The 14,678-nt window shown below is 48.7% G+C and overlaps 1 protein-coding gene across 1 annotated transcript in view; it reads left to right on the forward strand.

Annotated features, from left to right (window-relative positions):
* LOC144790871 (actin filament-associated protein 1-like 2) overlaps positions 1 to 14,678 on the forward strand; it is a 266,716-nt gene that overhangs the window by 163,687 nt on the left and 88,351 nt on the right. The window contains exons 11-12 of the mRNA XM_078665527.1: positions 12,762 to 12,910; positions 14,194 to 14,314. Of these exons, the coding sequence (XP_078521653.1) occupies positions 12,762 to 12,910; positions 14,194 to 14,314 (270 nt within the window). The remainder of the gene's footprint in view (positions 1 to 12,761; positions 12,911 to 14,193; positions 14,315 to 14,678) is intronic.

Genomic DNA, 14,678 nt, shown 5'->3' on the forward strand with positions numbered 1-14,678 from the left:
CTCTGGGTGCATGTCATATGAGGTGTTTGATACCAAACTCCTTTGGTTTCAGTGAAGTAATCGTATTGCTGGGGAACTCTTAATGACCAGTGGCCAGTACATATACTTACGATGGCTTCCCTGTTCACTTGCAATATCTAGACATTACAGGGGCATATCTGCCCTTGCAGCTATGTCCTCACATGCAATATAATGCACCCTGCCTTAGGGCTGTAAGACCTATTGTAGGGGTGACTTACACATATTGCATGCAGTGTCAGTGGACATGGCACACAGTATATGTGTAATGTCATATTTAGTGAATATATAAGAAGGGGACCCCCTGAGACTGGTAACAAGTTCCTAGGTCAGGGACCAATATTTATACAAATAACAATCCCAGGCAACTGAGGGGTCCTAAAGGATATCAGGTACAATGGTACAAAAAATATAGGCACAACACCATAAACCTAATGCAGTGTACAGGAAGAACTAACGAATACGACTTCACTAATAATGTCATTCATTTATTAAAAATATACATCACATGAAAAACATTTATAAAATACAATAAAAATAACACAATTGTTAAAAAGATTTGCACATTTACAGATATATAGATCATCATGTATGAAAAAACATAAATGCAATCATAAAAAACAACCAAGTGGATAAATAAATTGTCTCTATTTTTATTGTATTTTATAAATGTTTTTCATGTGATGTATATTTTTAATAAATGAATGACATTATTGGTAATGTCATATTTACACACTTATTTGCACCATTTCACACAGCCTGCAATGGCAGACTGCATGAGTTTGGTCGTGGAGCCTTTAGGGTAGCACAATACAAGCTGCAGCCCTTAGGGGACCCTCTTTTGTATCCATGCCCTAGGTACCATTTGTACCATTTACTTGGGACTTACAGAGGTGCTAAAGGTCTTGCCATTTGGAGTTCAATTGAACAGTTACCTTCTTTGAGGGAAAGAGCACTGGCGACCTGGTTTGCATGAATCCAGTGCTTTCCAGTCAAAATTGCATCAAATTACGAGCAAAAAGTGGGGGGACTATGTCAAAAAGGGGGTACTTTTCTACACTTGAAAAAGAGAGCAAATACTTAAACCATCCCAAAGCGGTGCCCCTACACCTGTTTCTTCTAGTCTTTGCTAACATACAGTTGTGATTGACCATGTTAAAGCCAGCGCTTAGGCAGTGCTTAATTTGTAAACAAATCGGTGCCAGGGCCCTCATCAAGAAACTGCTGCAGCGTGACCACCCATTCCCTCTGCCATCGCTACCAATGACAGTACCAACACAACTACTAAGCATCACACTCCTACAAGTGTGACAATATGAGCTATTCAAGGCCCCCAAATCTAAAGAAATAGCTTGGGAGGCAGATATGAATAATTTTCAATGTGTATTCATCTCTAAATTAGATAAACACTGCCACCATGTGGCAGGCTGTCATAAGTGCCAGTGTTGGCAATTAAGTGCTGGTTCTGAGAACCGGAAACCACTGGCTCAAATTGAGCACTGCACTTAGGTCCAATAAGATCAGAGCAGCAGTGCCACCCTTGTCAAATTGAGCCTCAAGATATTTTGTGACACCAAGTAAGGGTGCCTCTTGCTGCGGTCAACTCTAAAGTCCAATTGGGATGGATGGAGATCGTTTGCATCAATGAAAGTTGTGAGCTGTTTATTTATATATTTTTCCAGGATCTTGGTCAATATTGGGAGGAGAGAAATAGGTCTATATTCGACCAGCTGGAGGTGTGGGAATGTGCCCTTGCACTAGAGATACATTCAGATGCTGTACTAGACATTCTGAAATGCATGGACACCACTTACCCAGGACCGGAGGGGGTAGAGGATCTGAAGGAGATTCTGATTTAATATTTAGGGATCTCGTGAACATCACGAGGTCCATTGGTGCAAAGTTATTCAGTTAACAAGACGGGGCAAGGTTAAGGGGGGGTCTCTTCTAGTCTGCATCTGATAAGATTACCATAAGCTAGTTCACCAATGTGCTTGAGTCTCTCTTTAGGTCTTGCCCAAGACAGCACAAGTGCTATCTCTTGAGAGACATATTGTTCGCTTACGGGGCTGAGAGTCTGCCTATTGCTTACCATTGGTTGGCTTTATTGTTACACTCATTTCCTTGCTTCTCTTTGGTCTGCATGTGCTGACTTCATTTCCTCTTCATGTGATTTTCCCTCCCCTGGAGCTTGGCCCAAGTATTGTTTTCATGTTCCACTGTGTATCCTTCCACTATTCACGCTTTTAGTGGTACTTGCCTCACAGTTACTGTTGTCCCATCCCTCCCAACCCCGTCCTGCTTCGTGTTGCTTCTTCCATCCCTCCCACCCCTTCCCATGTAGTACTGCTTCTCCCATCCCTTCCACCCTTTATCCATGTTCCTATCCACTTCTTGACCTCCTCATGCCATCCCTTGTATTGTTTGCCGTGTCCCACAATTTGTGTTGTCCTGCCCCCACCAGCGATAATAAAAAAGGTGCCTTGACGCAACCAGCGCTGGTCCTTTTTTCGAAATTTATATTTTTGTTTTTTTATATTTTATTCAATCTGTATTACCCTGCCCTTTTGCTTGCCGCTCCTACTCTGTCCCACTTTGTTGCTTGCCCCCTCTAACTCTCCTGCCATGTACCGTGTTGCTTGCCCCTCCTGTTCCACCACAAAAAACATTGACAAAGCCAAATAGTTCTCACATAGGAAAGAGCTATTTCACTTTGTCAATTTCTTTCACCCATGATGTACAGAAGCGCAGCATGGTTGATTTTTTTTTTTAAAGAACTCTATGGCGCAGCTACTGTTGACCGCTTTATGGCATTTTTTAGCCATGCTGCACAGCAAGTACGCGGCTGATCAACATGCCTAACAAATCATTGACAAAGCCAATGGATCAAGCCTGACCTATTGGCTTTGCCAGTGCTTGTTTGTAGTTACAGCATCAGTGGATGTCTGAATGTGCAGGCAACCAAATGTATTGCTGTGTGTTGAAAAGTAACAAAGTATATAACATCTTTGTATTTTTTGTGAATTAAAGTTGTTACAAATTCATAACAATAAAACAAGATTAAAAGCAAAACAAAACTAAAACAAAACCAAATTAGTGAATTCCTTTTTGGCTCTAGTTATGAGTATCCCTACAGAAATTGAGAAATGTTAGTTACAGAAAAATTAGCAGTAGGAGATGTATAAGCCTACCCAACATGCTTGCTCATAAGTCGCAACATTTAAAAAAAATGTTTTATAAATTGGTGGGGATTTCCTTATTGAGTTGTGTGCATCATTTATTGACCATGTGCATGCAGCAGACGTCTAACACTCCTCTCTGATAACCCTAAGGCTGCTTGACCACATTATACAGCCTAAGAGAGCAACTTGGTATTGCTAGAACACCCCCTGTCCACTTATAAGGGATACCTGGACTCTTAGTACAGTATACCTCTTTTTTGGTATACTATCTAAAGCCAGCTTCCTACACCCCCATCTGAGGATTCTCTCTTATTACGGTGTAAAACATAGGAGTGAAAAAGGCTGAGGCCTAGCTTTATGAACAGTGTTTTTGAACCATACCGTATAGTCCTTGTCTAAGACCAGGCAGCTGCACAATATGAGGCCTAAAGACTCCCTCTCTTTGTTAAAAAGCTGGCATCCTGGTTACATTGAAACAAATGTTATGTTATGTTATGTTATGCTATATGTATTTATTTTGCGCACAGCTGCTCCAGCAAAGGAGCGTCCTGGCGCCACCGACAAGGGGAAACACAACACAACAGCCAGCTGAAACACAAAAAAGCTAAACAAGAGTCTCAAAACAAATATGTTTTGATGGCTTTCCGGAAAAGCATAAGGTCCTCCAACAGACGGATTTCCATCGGGAGGGAGTTCCAGATGTTAGCGGCCTTAACACAGAAAGAGCGTCCACCAACACGACACAGCCTGAAACGTGGAACCACGGCAAGGGCCTGGCCAGCGGAACGCAAAGCACGAGTTTGAACATAGAGGGACAAAAGGTTAGATAATATCTGAGGCCCCATGCCCTTCAGAATTTTAAAAGCCAAACAGAGGACTTTAAAATCAATTCTCTTCCTGACCGGTAACCAGTGCAAGGAACGAAGGACATTGGAGACAGGACAAAATCTGGGCAGGCCGACTATCGCTCTTGCAGCGGCGTTTTGTACCCGCTGCAAGCGGGAGATCTCAGCCTGATTGGCTCCCACCAGGAGAGAACTGGCATAGTCCAGGCGAGAGATAACTGTAGCCTGAATCACCAGCTGCCTAGTTGGAGCATCAAAAAATCTGAGCACGGGTCTCAAGCCTCGGAGAACGCCAAAGCAGCAAGCTGCTGTTTTCTTGGTGTGGCCGATGAAAGTAAGGCCAGCGTCCAACCAGACTCCCAGGTTTCTTAGTTCCAGAACCGGAATCGGAACAGGGCCCAGTTCTGGAGGCCACCACCTGTCACCCCAAAGCTCCACTCTCTTCCCGACAATCATAATCTCTGTCTTAGTGGCATTAAGCTGGAGGCAATTCGCCGTCAGCCAGTTGGCCACCGCCTTCAGTCCATTCTGAAACCTGGGGGCATCTTGGTCCGCATCCCCGCTGAGAGTAACCGCCAGCTGAGTGTCATCGGCATATGAGACCAAAGTCAGGCCCCACTGCCTAGCGACCTCAGCCAGCGGTCTCACGTACAGATTAAATAACGTGGGGCTCAGCGAGGATCCCTGCGGAACCCCCATGGCCAGAGGATGGTATTTGGACTTGAAGAGAGGGATAGCCACACAGAATGAGCGATTGTCCAGGAAAGAGTGGAACCACCGTAGAGCCTGTCCCCCAACACCAATCTCCCTGAGCCGATGTAACAAAATGCTATGGGAGACAGTGTCGAAGGCGGCGCTGAGGTCTAATAGTAACAGCGCCGCCGTCTGACCGGCATCCAGCACCAATCGTAGGTGCTCTACCATAGCTAGAAGAGCCGTCTCCGTGCTGTGGCCAGCACGGAAGCCATTCTGTGTAGGATCTAAGGCCTTAGTCCGGGCCAGATGTTCTGACAAGGCCCGGTTAACATGGGCCTCCGCTATCTTTGCCGGCCAGGGTAAAAGTGATATGGGGCGGTAGCTTTCAGGTTTCGAGGGGTCCAGTGCAGGTTTCTTAATAATTGGGGAAACCACCGCCTGTTTCCATCTGGTTGGAACCACCGCTGATTCCAATGAAAGATTAACTAGGGTACAGACTGCAGAGCCCCCCACAAAAGATTGTTCTCTAAAAAGAGCAGATCTAACTGGATCCAGCGGAGAACCCGATTTAATCTGAGAGGCAAGTTTGTTAAACCCCTCCGGGAGTAATGGGGGGAAGGAATGCAGGATAGAGAGGCTATGACCCCCTTCTCGAGCTTCCAGGACGAGTCCCGGGCTGGGGAAGGCCCGATATATAGTCTGGACCTTCTCCAGAAAAAAGGCAGCCAAGGCCTCACAATGGGAGAGGGACCCCACTACCACAGAGGAAGTCCTTTTCACCAAGAGATCCTTGACGGCCTTAAACATGGTCTTGGATGGGTTCGGGCTATTGCGGAACTCCATGGCATAGAATGCCGCACGAGCTCTACAAATCGCGCGATGGTAAGTCCTGACGGAGGCAACGTAAGCAGCTTTCAAATCAGCCCCATACGTCTTCCGCCACGCCCTCTCCGCCCGTCTACAAGCACCCTTCAGGGCATGTCGATCCCAACCTGAATTTGTCCAAATTTATTGCTCAGAATTGCAACCTTATGAATTTGTATTTTGCTGTCATGGATAAGGAGTCAAAGAAAAAGCCCATACCCAAACCTGTGTTATTGATTTGGGAAACCAATAATATCAGAGCCTTATGATCCTAAATTGGGCCTATTTTTGGTACAGGAGAATCTGTCATATACAACCTTTTAATGTAGTGTTCCTGTCACCCGGGAGATACAAAGGTGCCATGCACATTAACATTCCTTTCCTAGAGTTCAGGCTTTCTATGCAATTCCAAAAACATCGTGGATCATTCTGTTCTATGCACTACTTAACTGTTTAGGTTTTTGTTGGGGGGGACATGCTCAATTTCTGTTTCTTTTAGACCAGTTCTATGTTATCTGGCTGACTGTGGAGTTGCCAGAACTTTCTTTTGATTTTGGAAACCATTTTTTCATATTTCTTTCTTTTTCTGGATGATTGCTCGTCTCGACTTCTGGAGATATCAGCATCCAAGGAGTACAAAACTGTTCTGTGCTAGAGCTCATAGCTGCCATCTGTAAATGGGGTATTAGCTAATGCGACAGTGATGCTGCCTAGTTTGAGGTTTTCCAGTAGGAGTATAAATGTAGTAAGTTCCTAGACCATTGGCTTCGTTTGTGGCACTCATGGCCAGAAATAATACCTACAACAGTGAGTGATGAAGTTGCAGGATGGTGCAGCTTTTAAAAAGTCTTATTTTTGGCCACGCGCCGGTCCAAGATGGCCGCGCAAGTCCTCGGCTCCGTAGCACCCGTCCCCCAGCCCAACTATCCTGTGACTTATCCTGACCTTGAGTCACATCGCCCGATGGCGGAATAGTGGCAGGAACTCCGACCCCTCTGTGACACCGGGGGTCGGAAATACGGGGATTGCAGTTTGAGGCCTCCAGGGCGCCTGGAGCAGGGGACTGGAGTGCTGCCATTGGCCCGGGTGCAATTTGAAAACATCGGGGCTGCGGACCGGAAGCTGTCGGTCCCGCCCCCCCTTCCCCAGAACTCGCCGCTGCATCGCGACACCCATGCCAGGGAGAGGACAAGTGGGGGCACGTTGTGAAGGGCACCCCCCCACGCCCCTCTGGCGAGTGATCACCGGTGCGGCGGGTGCTTGGAAGAGGCCTTGTTGGCGCAGCGGCGCCGGCGCAGATAGTCAGGCGGCCCCCTGAGACATTCCTGGTGGGGGTCACGGGGTGTGTGGAGGGCTGCTGGTTATGGACTCGGGGCCCCCATCCTGCGCATAGTTTGAAAAGGTGTATTCTGCACCTACGGGGGCAGACTCAGACACCCGGAAAGCTGGCAATTTGATCCTGGGCTGCAATTACCACCTGCTGTGATATTGTAACCCCAGAAGGAGCTGGACTGTGGGTGCCCCCGGTGACTGCCATTGGACCTGGGAGGTCTGCAGAATTGATTGGTTGGGCCAGGAGACGGAGGCTCCGGGGCAGTGTTGAGGGGCCCATCCCGGGGGCCCGTCGTTGGAGTGGTCAGGAGGGACCAGGAGTACATCGGCTGGCAGCGGTGCCGCGGGGGCTCCCGTGGTGCCTCCATCCAGGACCTGACCTGCTGGTCTCTGGCTGAGTGGAGGTGGCTCGGTGGGTCTGCCACGAATGGCCTGGTTGGAATCTAAGCCAACCCATATTACCAGGTTGGCGGCGCCGGTGAGGCCCTGACTCGGAGTTTCGGATGGCGACCAGGCCGGAGGTGGACAGGCAGCAGCCGAGGACATCTAAAGGGGTGAGACAGGTCCAGTCTAACACGTTGGACAGATACACGATGCCCAAGGGCTCCCTTACTGATTTGAGACACGCACTGCTGGCTGGGGGTGACTCCTCGAGCTCTTCATCTGAACCGACGCTGCTTGATGTCATGGCGGCGATAGACAGGGCAAATCGTCACTGGGGCAGAAAAGGGAGTCCCTTGACAACAAACTGGACACAGTCACCATCTAGGTCAACCTTATTTGTGCAGACCTCACCAAAGTAAATGAGAAGGTCAAGTCGCTCGATATAAAGCCCGTCAGTCTGACCGACGATGTGACGCTACTCCAACGGGAGGTGAGGGAACTCAAGCCATCTCACGACTTGACCGCGCAGAAACTGGATGAGCACGAAGGACGTGCTCGGCGCAACAATGTTAGAATACTGGGGGTGCCGGAAAAGTCCGAAGGCCTGGCCCCGGACTTATTTGTGGAAGATCTTATCCTCACGCACCTCAAGCCCAAGGGATTGAGTAATTTCTTTACTTTCGAGTGCGCCCACAGAGTCCCAGGGGGGCACCCCAAGCCCGGTGCGCCCCAATGTCCCATGATCGCCAGGGTGTTGAACGCGTGAGACAGAGACGCTATCCTGCAGGTGGCCTGCCTGGGACCCCATCTGCGGTATGAAAACGCCACCCTCACTTTCTTCCCTGACTTTATGCAGCTCGTGGAGAAACAACACCGGAACTTTCTTGCTGTGAAGAAAAAACTAAGAGACAAGGGACTAAAGTACGCCATGATGTTTCCGGCGAGCTTGACGGTAGCGGTCAAGGGGAGAGTCTGGTTTTTCCAAAATCCAGAGGTGGCCTCGGACTGGATCGACAGGCGCCCCCCTGGTGGCCCGGGGCAACGAGAGATGGATGGAGAGGACGCATTGCTGGAATGGGAATGAGAGCAGAAGCGCAGCACTTGGGACTAATGTGCATCGCCAGGTATTGGGGTCTGGGCCCACGGCTCAGATGCCAGCCCGACCCTGGGGAAATTCACGACATGACTTGGTGATGTTGGCTTTGATGGGACCATTGCGACTGGGTTGGGGGGGGAGGACGTGATACCGGCCTTCCTCCTTCTTACTACATTTAGTTATACAGTAGTTTAGTGTGTAGGGTGACAGACACTCTGCCAGTTGGGGATGGGCAAACGCCATGAGCAGGGGTGCAGGGTGGGGGGAGAGGGGTGGGGTTGGTTGTGAACTTCGTTTCAAAGGTCACCTGGTTTTTGAGTATGTTAGTGGTTTTGCTTGTTTCGACAACATCGAGCGACAGTGCAGTGCAGGCGACATTTACATGCCAGTGTGATGGCAATAGGTAGACGGGGATCGGGGATTAGGGTTCTGAGTTGGAACATAAACGGTCTGGGGGACAAAATAAAGAGAGGGATGGTAAGTCAGATTGTCAGAAGGCACTCCCCTGATGTGGTGCTTATGCAGGAAACACATTTAATTGGAAACAAGTGCATGGCTTTACACAAAGGAGGCTATAAACTGGCGGCGCACGCAGGATTCACTACGGGGTCGAGGGGGGTTGGCATATTAGTTAAGAACTCATTCCCCCTTGCTATACGTGCCACATGGTCTGATACGCGGGGTAGGTATGTTGGGATTTGGGGGCTTTGGGAAGGGAAAACTGTAACGTTTGTGTCCATATATGTCCCGCCCGGCCTGCAGTCAGACACATTTCAAGACCTGGGTTCAATCTTTCTGACGCTGCCCTTCGGCCTCTTGGTGCTGGGGGGAGACTTTAACGCAGTAATGGACGGGGAGTTGGATCGGCATCCGGCGCGTATGCTTAGACCTGCACAGAGGTGGCTTCCTGACTTTTTGGATACAGTGGGGCTGGTAGATGGCTGGCGGGCGCGTAACCCGGACACAGCACAGTTTATGCATGTGTCCTGCTCACATCAAAGCCTGTTGAAAATAGACTATGTGCTCATTCCAGCCACGCAGGCACATGCTCTCCGGGAGGTACGTCACCTTGGTAGGGGCATCTCGGATCACTCCCCTGTGGGGCTTGAGATGGAGTTTGATTGCGCACAGGCGGGTAGGGTGGCCCCCATTAGCCCATGGTACTTAAGAGACCCTTCTACGAAGAAAAGCATAGCCACTGCCACAGACAGGTACTTTCAGGAGAATCAAGGCACGGTGGATTCTGCGCAGACCCTGTGGGAGGCCTACAAAACGGTTATTCGGGGAGAGGTTGTCTCCTTGATTGCTGGTAAAAAGAGGGACCAGCAAGCCAAACTGGAAAAAGCAGAAGAGGCTGTGTTAGCATCAAAAGAGGAGGTGGCTTGGACGGTGCCCCCCCGAGGGCCTTCACCATTTGAGGCTTCGGCAAGATGAGTTTAGCTGCATCGCTAGCGATAGAGCCAGGGCGCAGAGTAGAGAGGTTCAGATCAGAATCTACGAGCATGGAGATAAAGCGGGAAAGCTGATTGCTTGGCTAAAGAGAGGGGAATGGGCATCAAGGCTGGTGCCTGAGCTGCGGGGGGAGGATTTCAGCATGATTACGGACCCGCATGCTATTGCAGATCCTTTTGCCAGGCATCACCGAGAGGTGTACAGCACCACGGGTACCTTCACAGAGGTGGACAACAGGGAGATGATTAGGGATATTCAGTGACCGGTATTATCAAGTGAGGATAGAGATTATCTGGAGTCCCCACTTACAGACGATGCGGTGGCACAGGCTATCAGAGGAGTGCGGTCGGGGTAGGCCTCAGGGCCAAATGGTATCCCAGTTGAACTATATAAATTAAAGTCGGATAGACTCGCCCCATATCTCTGCTCCATGTTCCAGGAAAGCCGAGACAAGGGACTTCTCCCATATGACCAACGAGTGGCCAATATAGTGGTCATCTACAAGGAAGGCAAGCCCAGAATGAGCTGCTCATCCTATAGGCCCATTTCATTACTGAACGCTGAACCCAAAGTCCTTGCAATGCTGCTGGCGACCCGCTTGGCAAAGGTCATCGCCACCTTGATCCATCCGGATCAATCGGGTTTTATGCCACATCGTAACACAGCCTTGAACCTGCGACGGTTGCACGGAGTGCTGGGTAGGACTCCTACAATTATGGAACCGGCAGCTCTAGTGTCATTGGACGCCACCATGGCATTTGACATGGTTGAATGGACTTATTTATTTGCAGTACTGGACAAACTGGGCTTCGGTCCGGAATGCACAGGCTGAATACGCCTCCTGTATTCTGACCCGATGGCCCGGGTGGTGGTGAATAACCGCAAGTCCCCTGATTTTCATCTGAGGCGGGTCACCAGGCAGGGTTGGCCCCTTGGCCGGGCTCATGTTTGCACTGGCCCTGGAAACATTAGTGGCTTGGGTCAGACAGGACCATTCTATACGGGGAATGCGTTGGTCAATGGATTGGGAAGATAAAATCTCCATCTACGCAGACGATATCCTGCTTTACCTTACTAACCCGAGAGGGTCACTGATATGCTTTTTAGACGCGCTTGCCATTTTCGGCAGATACTCAGGCTTTGCCATAAATTGGTCCAAGTCGGTGTTGTATGTCATGAGGGGTGACATCCGGTCATTCCCGCCACTTGCCCGATTCAGATTGCTCTCGAAGGTTTCAGGTACCTCGGCATATACATCACATTAGATCTGAAACTCCGTTACACTAGTAATCTGGGTCCACCCCTGTCGCGGCTCAGGAACCACGTGGTGTGCTGGAAGGCCCTCCCACTCTCCATGTTGGGTAGGGCAGTACTCTTTAAAATGAGGCCCTCCCTCAGTCCTATACGCGCTCCAAAATACAATGGATCCGGTCCCCGTGTCTTATTTCAGGGAAATTGAGTCTCTCCAGAGGCAGCTCCTTTGGGATGGCAAACCTAACGCTTAACTGGTATGACAGAGGAATAGGGTTGCCTGACCTAAGAAAGTACTATTGGGCATCCCAACTGGCGGCTATCAATCATAGGATTTATGGTATGCCTAATGATCCCGGATTTAATATGGACAGATGGCAACTCCCAGGGGGGGACTACACCAGAGCGCTTCATGCCGGGCCCCGCAGATTTCCACTCACAGGTCCCACCGTGCATGCCCTCCATGTATGGCATGCGGCCAATAGACACCTTAAATGGGAAGGAAAACTCACGCTAGCTCACCCGCTTTGGAATTCAGAGAAATTGGGAAGCCTCTGGAAGTCCAAGGGATTTGATAAGTGGGACCTCATCGGGATTTCACAAATAAAAGACGTCTGGGGAGACGGAACAGTACATACCTTTGACTCACTTAAGCGGCAGTACAATTCAAATGACAGTGAGCATTTCTGTTACTTCCAGGTCCGCCACGCGCCGCTTATGCATATCCAGAGGGACACAACACTCCCGGACGCTTCCCCTCTGGAGGATAGGGTGCTAGATGGCCATCTTCCCAAGAAAACCATCTCCCTGATCTATAGGAAGCTGATAAATAAAATGGAAGAGCCCTTACTTACCATTAAAAGGCATTGGAATGAGGATGGCCTGGAATTAGATGATGAGGATTGGCAGGAGGCAGTCTCCTCCCAGCGAGTTGTGGCAATTCAGGTGAGGCTGAGGCTGGTGCAGCTAAAGATACTACATAGGACCTACGTCACAGGACCCGGACTGACGCAAATGGGTCGTTCAGAAAGTGGAGAGTATAGGATGGGTTGCGGGGAACTGGGGACCTTTTCTCATATCCTGTGGCACTGCCAACGCATAGAAGCATTTTGGGGAGAGGTCCATCACATGATAAGGGCAGTCCTGGGGATAGACATTCAGCCGGAGGCACGTAGGTGCATCCTCAATGTCTGGGAGCCGATGGATCTAAATGCCTGCACAAAGCAATGGGCATTGTTGGCAATTATGATAGCGAAGCGCAATATCGCCCAAATGTGGGGAGCTAGCCGCCCGCCTCAGGTCGAGAAGTGGGCGGAGGACTTAGATGGTGCATGTTCAGAGAGAAGTCAGTCTATATCGCCAGGGGGTGTCCAGGGAAGTGGAGTAGGGTGTGTGGTGCTTGGAACCAACACAAGGGGGATATCTGTGCTCCACCGGACCATCGGAGAGATGCTGAAGTGCAAGAATCCCCTTGATCCACCCACTGTACTAACTGTGCATTATTTTGTCTGTATGGAATGTCGTTGAGGTCGATGGAAATGTTTGCATTGTATTACTCGATGTGTGTTTTGTCGAACTGTTTAATAAAAATAATATATATATATTTTTTTAAAGTCTTATTTTTCCTGTCTCACATTGCAGACCTCTTCAGAAGAGGAGAGGGGCCTCTGGTTAAACCTCCTGCGGGCCGGGAGTGAAGGAAACTCAGAATCTGAAGCCCTCTCTGTGTACGAAGAAACCAACACTCAGATATCATCGCTGGCGGACGTCACTAGCATGGCGTCTGTGGGGTAAGCAATTCTCTATTGGTGCTCCCTTGATCTCTGACATTTACAGTTTTATTTTATTTGTGAGCCACATGCTTTCCAAAAGGTGCTGTACATATCAAAATGAGGGCCCATTAGGTCATAAACAGTGGAGTGGGTACATAGGATTGTAATGAGTGCTTGTTGTGACAATACATTACACACACACAGACAGACACTCACACACAAAAATCCACCCATTATAATATACAGTTTATCTGACATATCGGTAGTCAGGGTGTAGTCAGGTTCATTGTCAGACTAGACTAGACTAATTCATCATGTATCCTGACCAAAGTGTCCAGTCCAACTCTATTTCCCGCTCATCTACCTCTAGAGCTCTCTCATAATATTTCGGGGACTTACCTATATCTACTAAAACAACTCCTTCCACCATGACAGGTTTCATTCTTCATAAATGGTCCTCCATCAGTCAGAGGCCAGCGGTGCTCAACTGCATACTTTCAGAACTTCACTCTTTCACCAACGATTCTCACTCCAGTCCTCGTTCCCTTTCGGCTTTGTTAGGGCACCTCATAGTAGTTCTTGATGCTCATTGACTAACTTCACTCTAGCAGTTGAGTCAGCACTGCTGGACTAATTCAACTCACTCCAGATCTTGGAGTTCTGTTGCTCTACTAATACATCATCTAAATGTAGCCACGAAACTCCCACTGCGCCACCGGTACAATTCAGTGCAGCCCAGGGAGAGCAACTTTTTCACTAATGTACGCTCAACAGCATAGCGACTACCACTGCTCCACGTGATCATCTTCCTGTCTGAGTGTTTCACCTTTACAATTGGGTCTCCAGTGCCTAGAAGTCCATTTCTTAGCACTTAATAAATTGCTGTTGAATGTACATTCACTATTGCACCTCACGCCAGACTGAGGATCTTAAATGCTTCACTAATACATCAAATTCCAGGTTTGTGACCCTCCCCAAACTGCATTACTCTACTATTTGCATACTGCATCTGATTGGATCCTGTTTGTGCCTGGATCCTGGGACTGTAATTGATGGAATACTCTATGTGACAGGATTCTGTGTGTGATAAGGTCCTGTGTGTCACATCATGTGGTGTGTGTCTGTGTGTGTGTATACACTGTTTTTAATGTAATCCTGTATGCAACAGGATTCTTTCTTTGTGTGATGTCCCCTGAGTGTGAGCCCACCATTCCTGTGTTGATGGAGTTCTGTCTGTAAAATGATTCTGTGTGTGATGGTATACTGTAAGGTGACATGATTATGTGTCTCTTAATTTGAAGGGCTTTACTTCTACGAAAGTTGCCAACTCCCAACCCTTACATGGATGATCCGTTCAAACAGATTACTACACCTGCAGTCCCTGTTCCAGTCTACTCCAATACAGAGATTTCACAGCACATGGTACAGTATTGGGGCTGGGGAGAATTGAGGGGAAGGCAGAATCATATAGCGACAAGAAAGGGAAGAGACACCAAAGGAACTGATCAAGAATAGGACAAACTGACAAAGGTGTCAGAATTTAAAGTAGAGATACAAGCAAAGCTATGGGTGTAGAGAGGGAAGGGAGAGACAGGCATGACAAAGCTGGCATGGGCAAGGAAAGGTTTGTGGCAGACGCATGGGGTAGGGAGAGGTGGAAGGGGAAGGGGATGCGAGATCCTGACAGAGCCATCTAAGTAGAAGGATGGAGGTGATGGGAAGAATGACAGAGGCGCAAGTGCAAGAAGAATCCACTGAACACCTTTTCGGTGCACAGCTAGAATCC

This window comes from Lissotriton helveticus, chromosome 11 (genome assembly GCF_964261635.1).
Source record: "Lissotriton helveticus chromosome 11, aLisHel1.1, whole genome shotgun sequence".
In the NCBI taxonomy this organism is placed as follows: domain Eukaryota; kingdom Metazoa; phylum Chordata; class Amphibia; order Caudata; family Salamandridae; genus Lissotriton; species Lissotriton helveticus.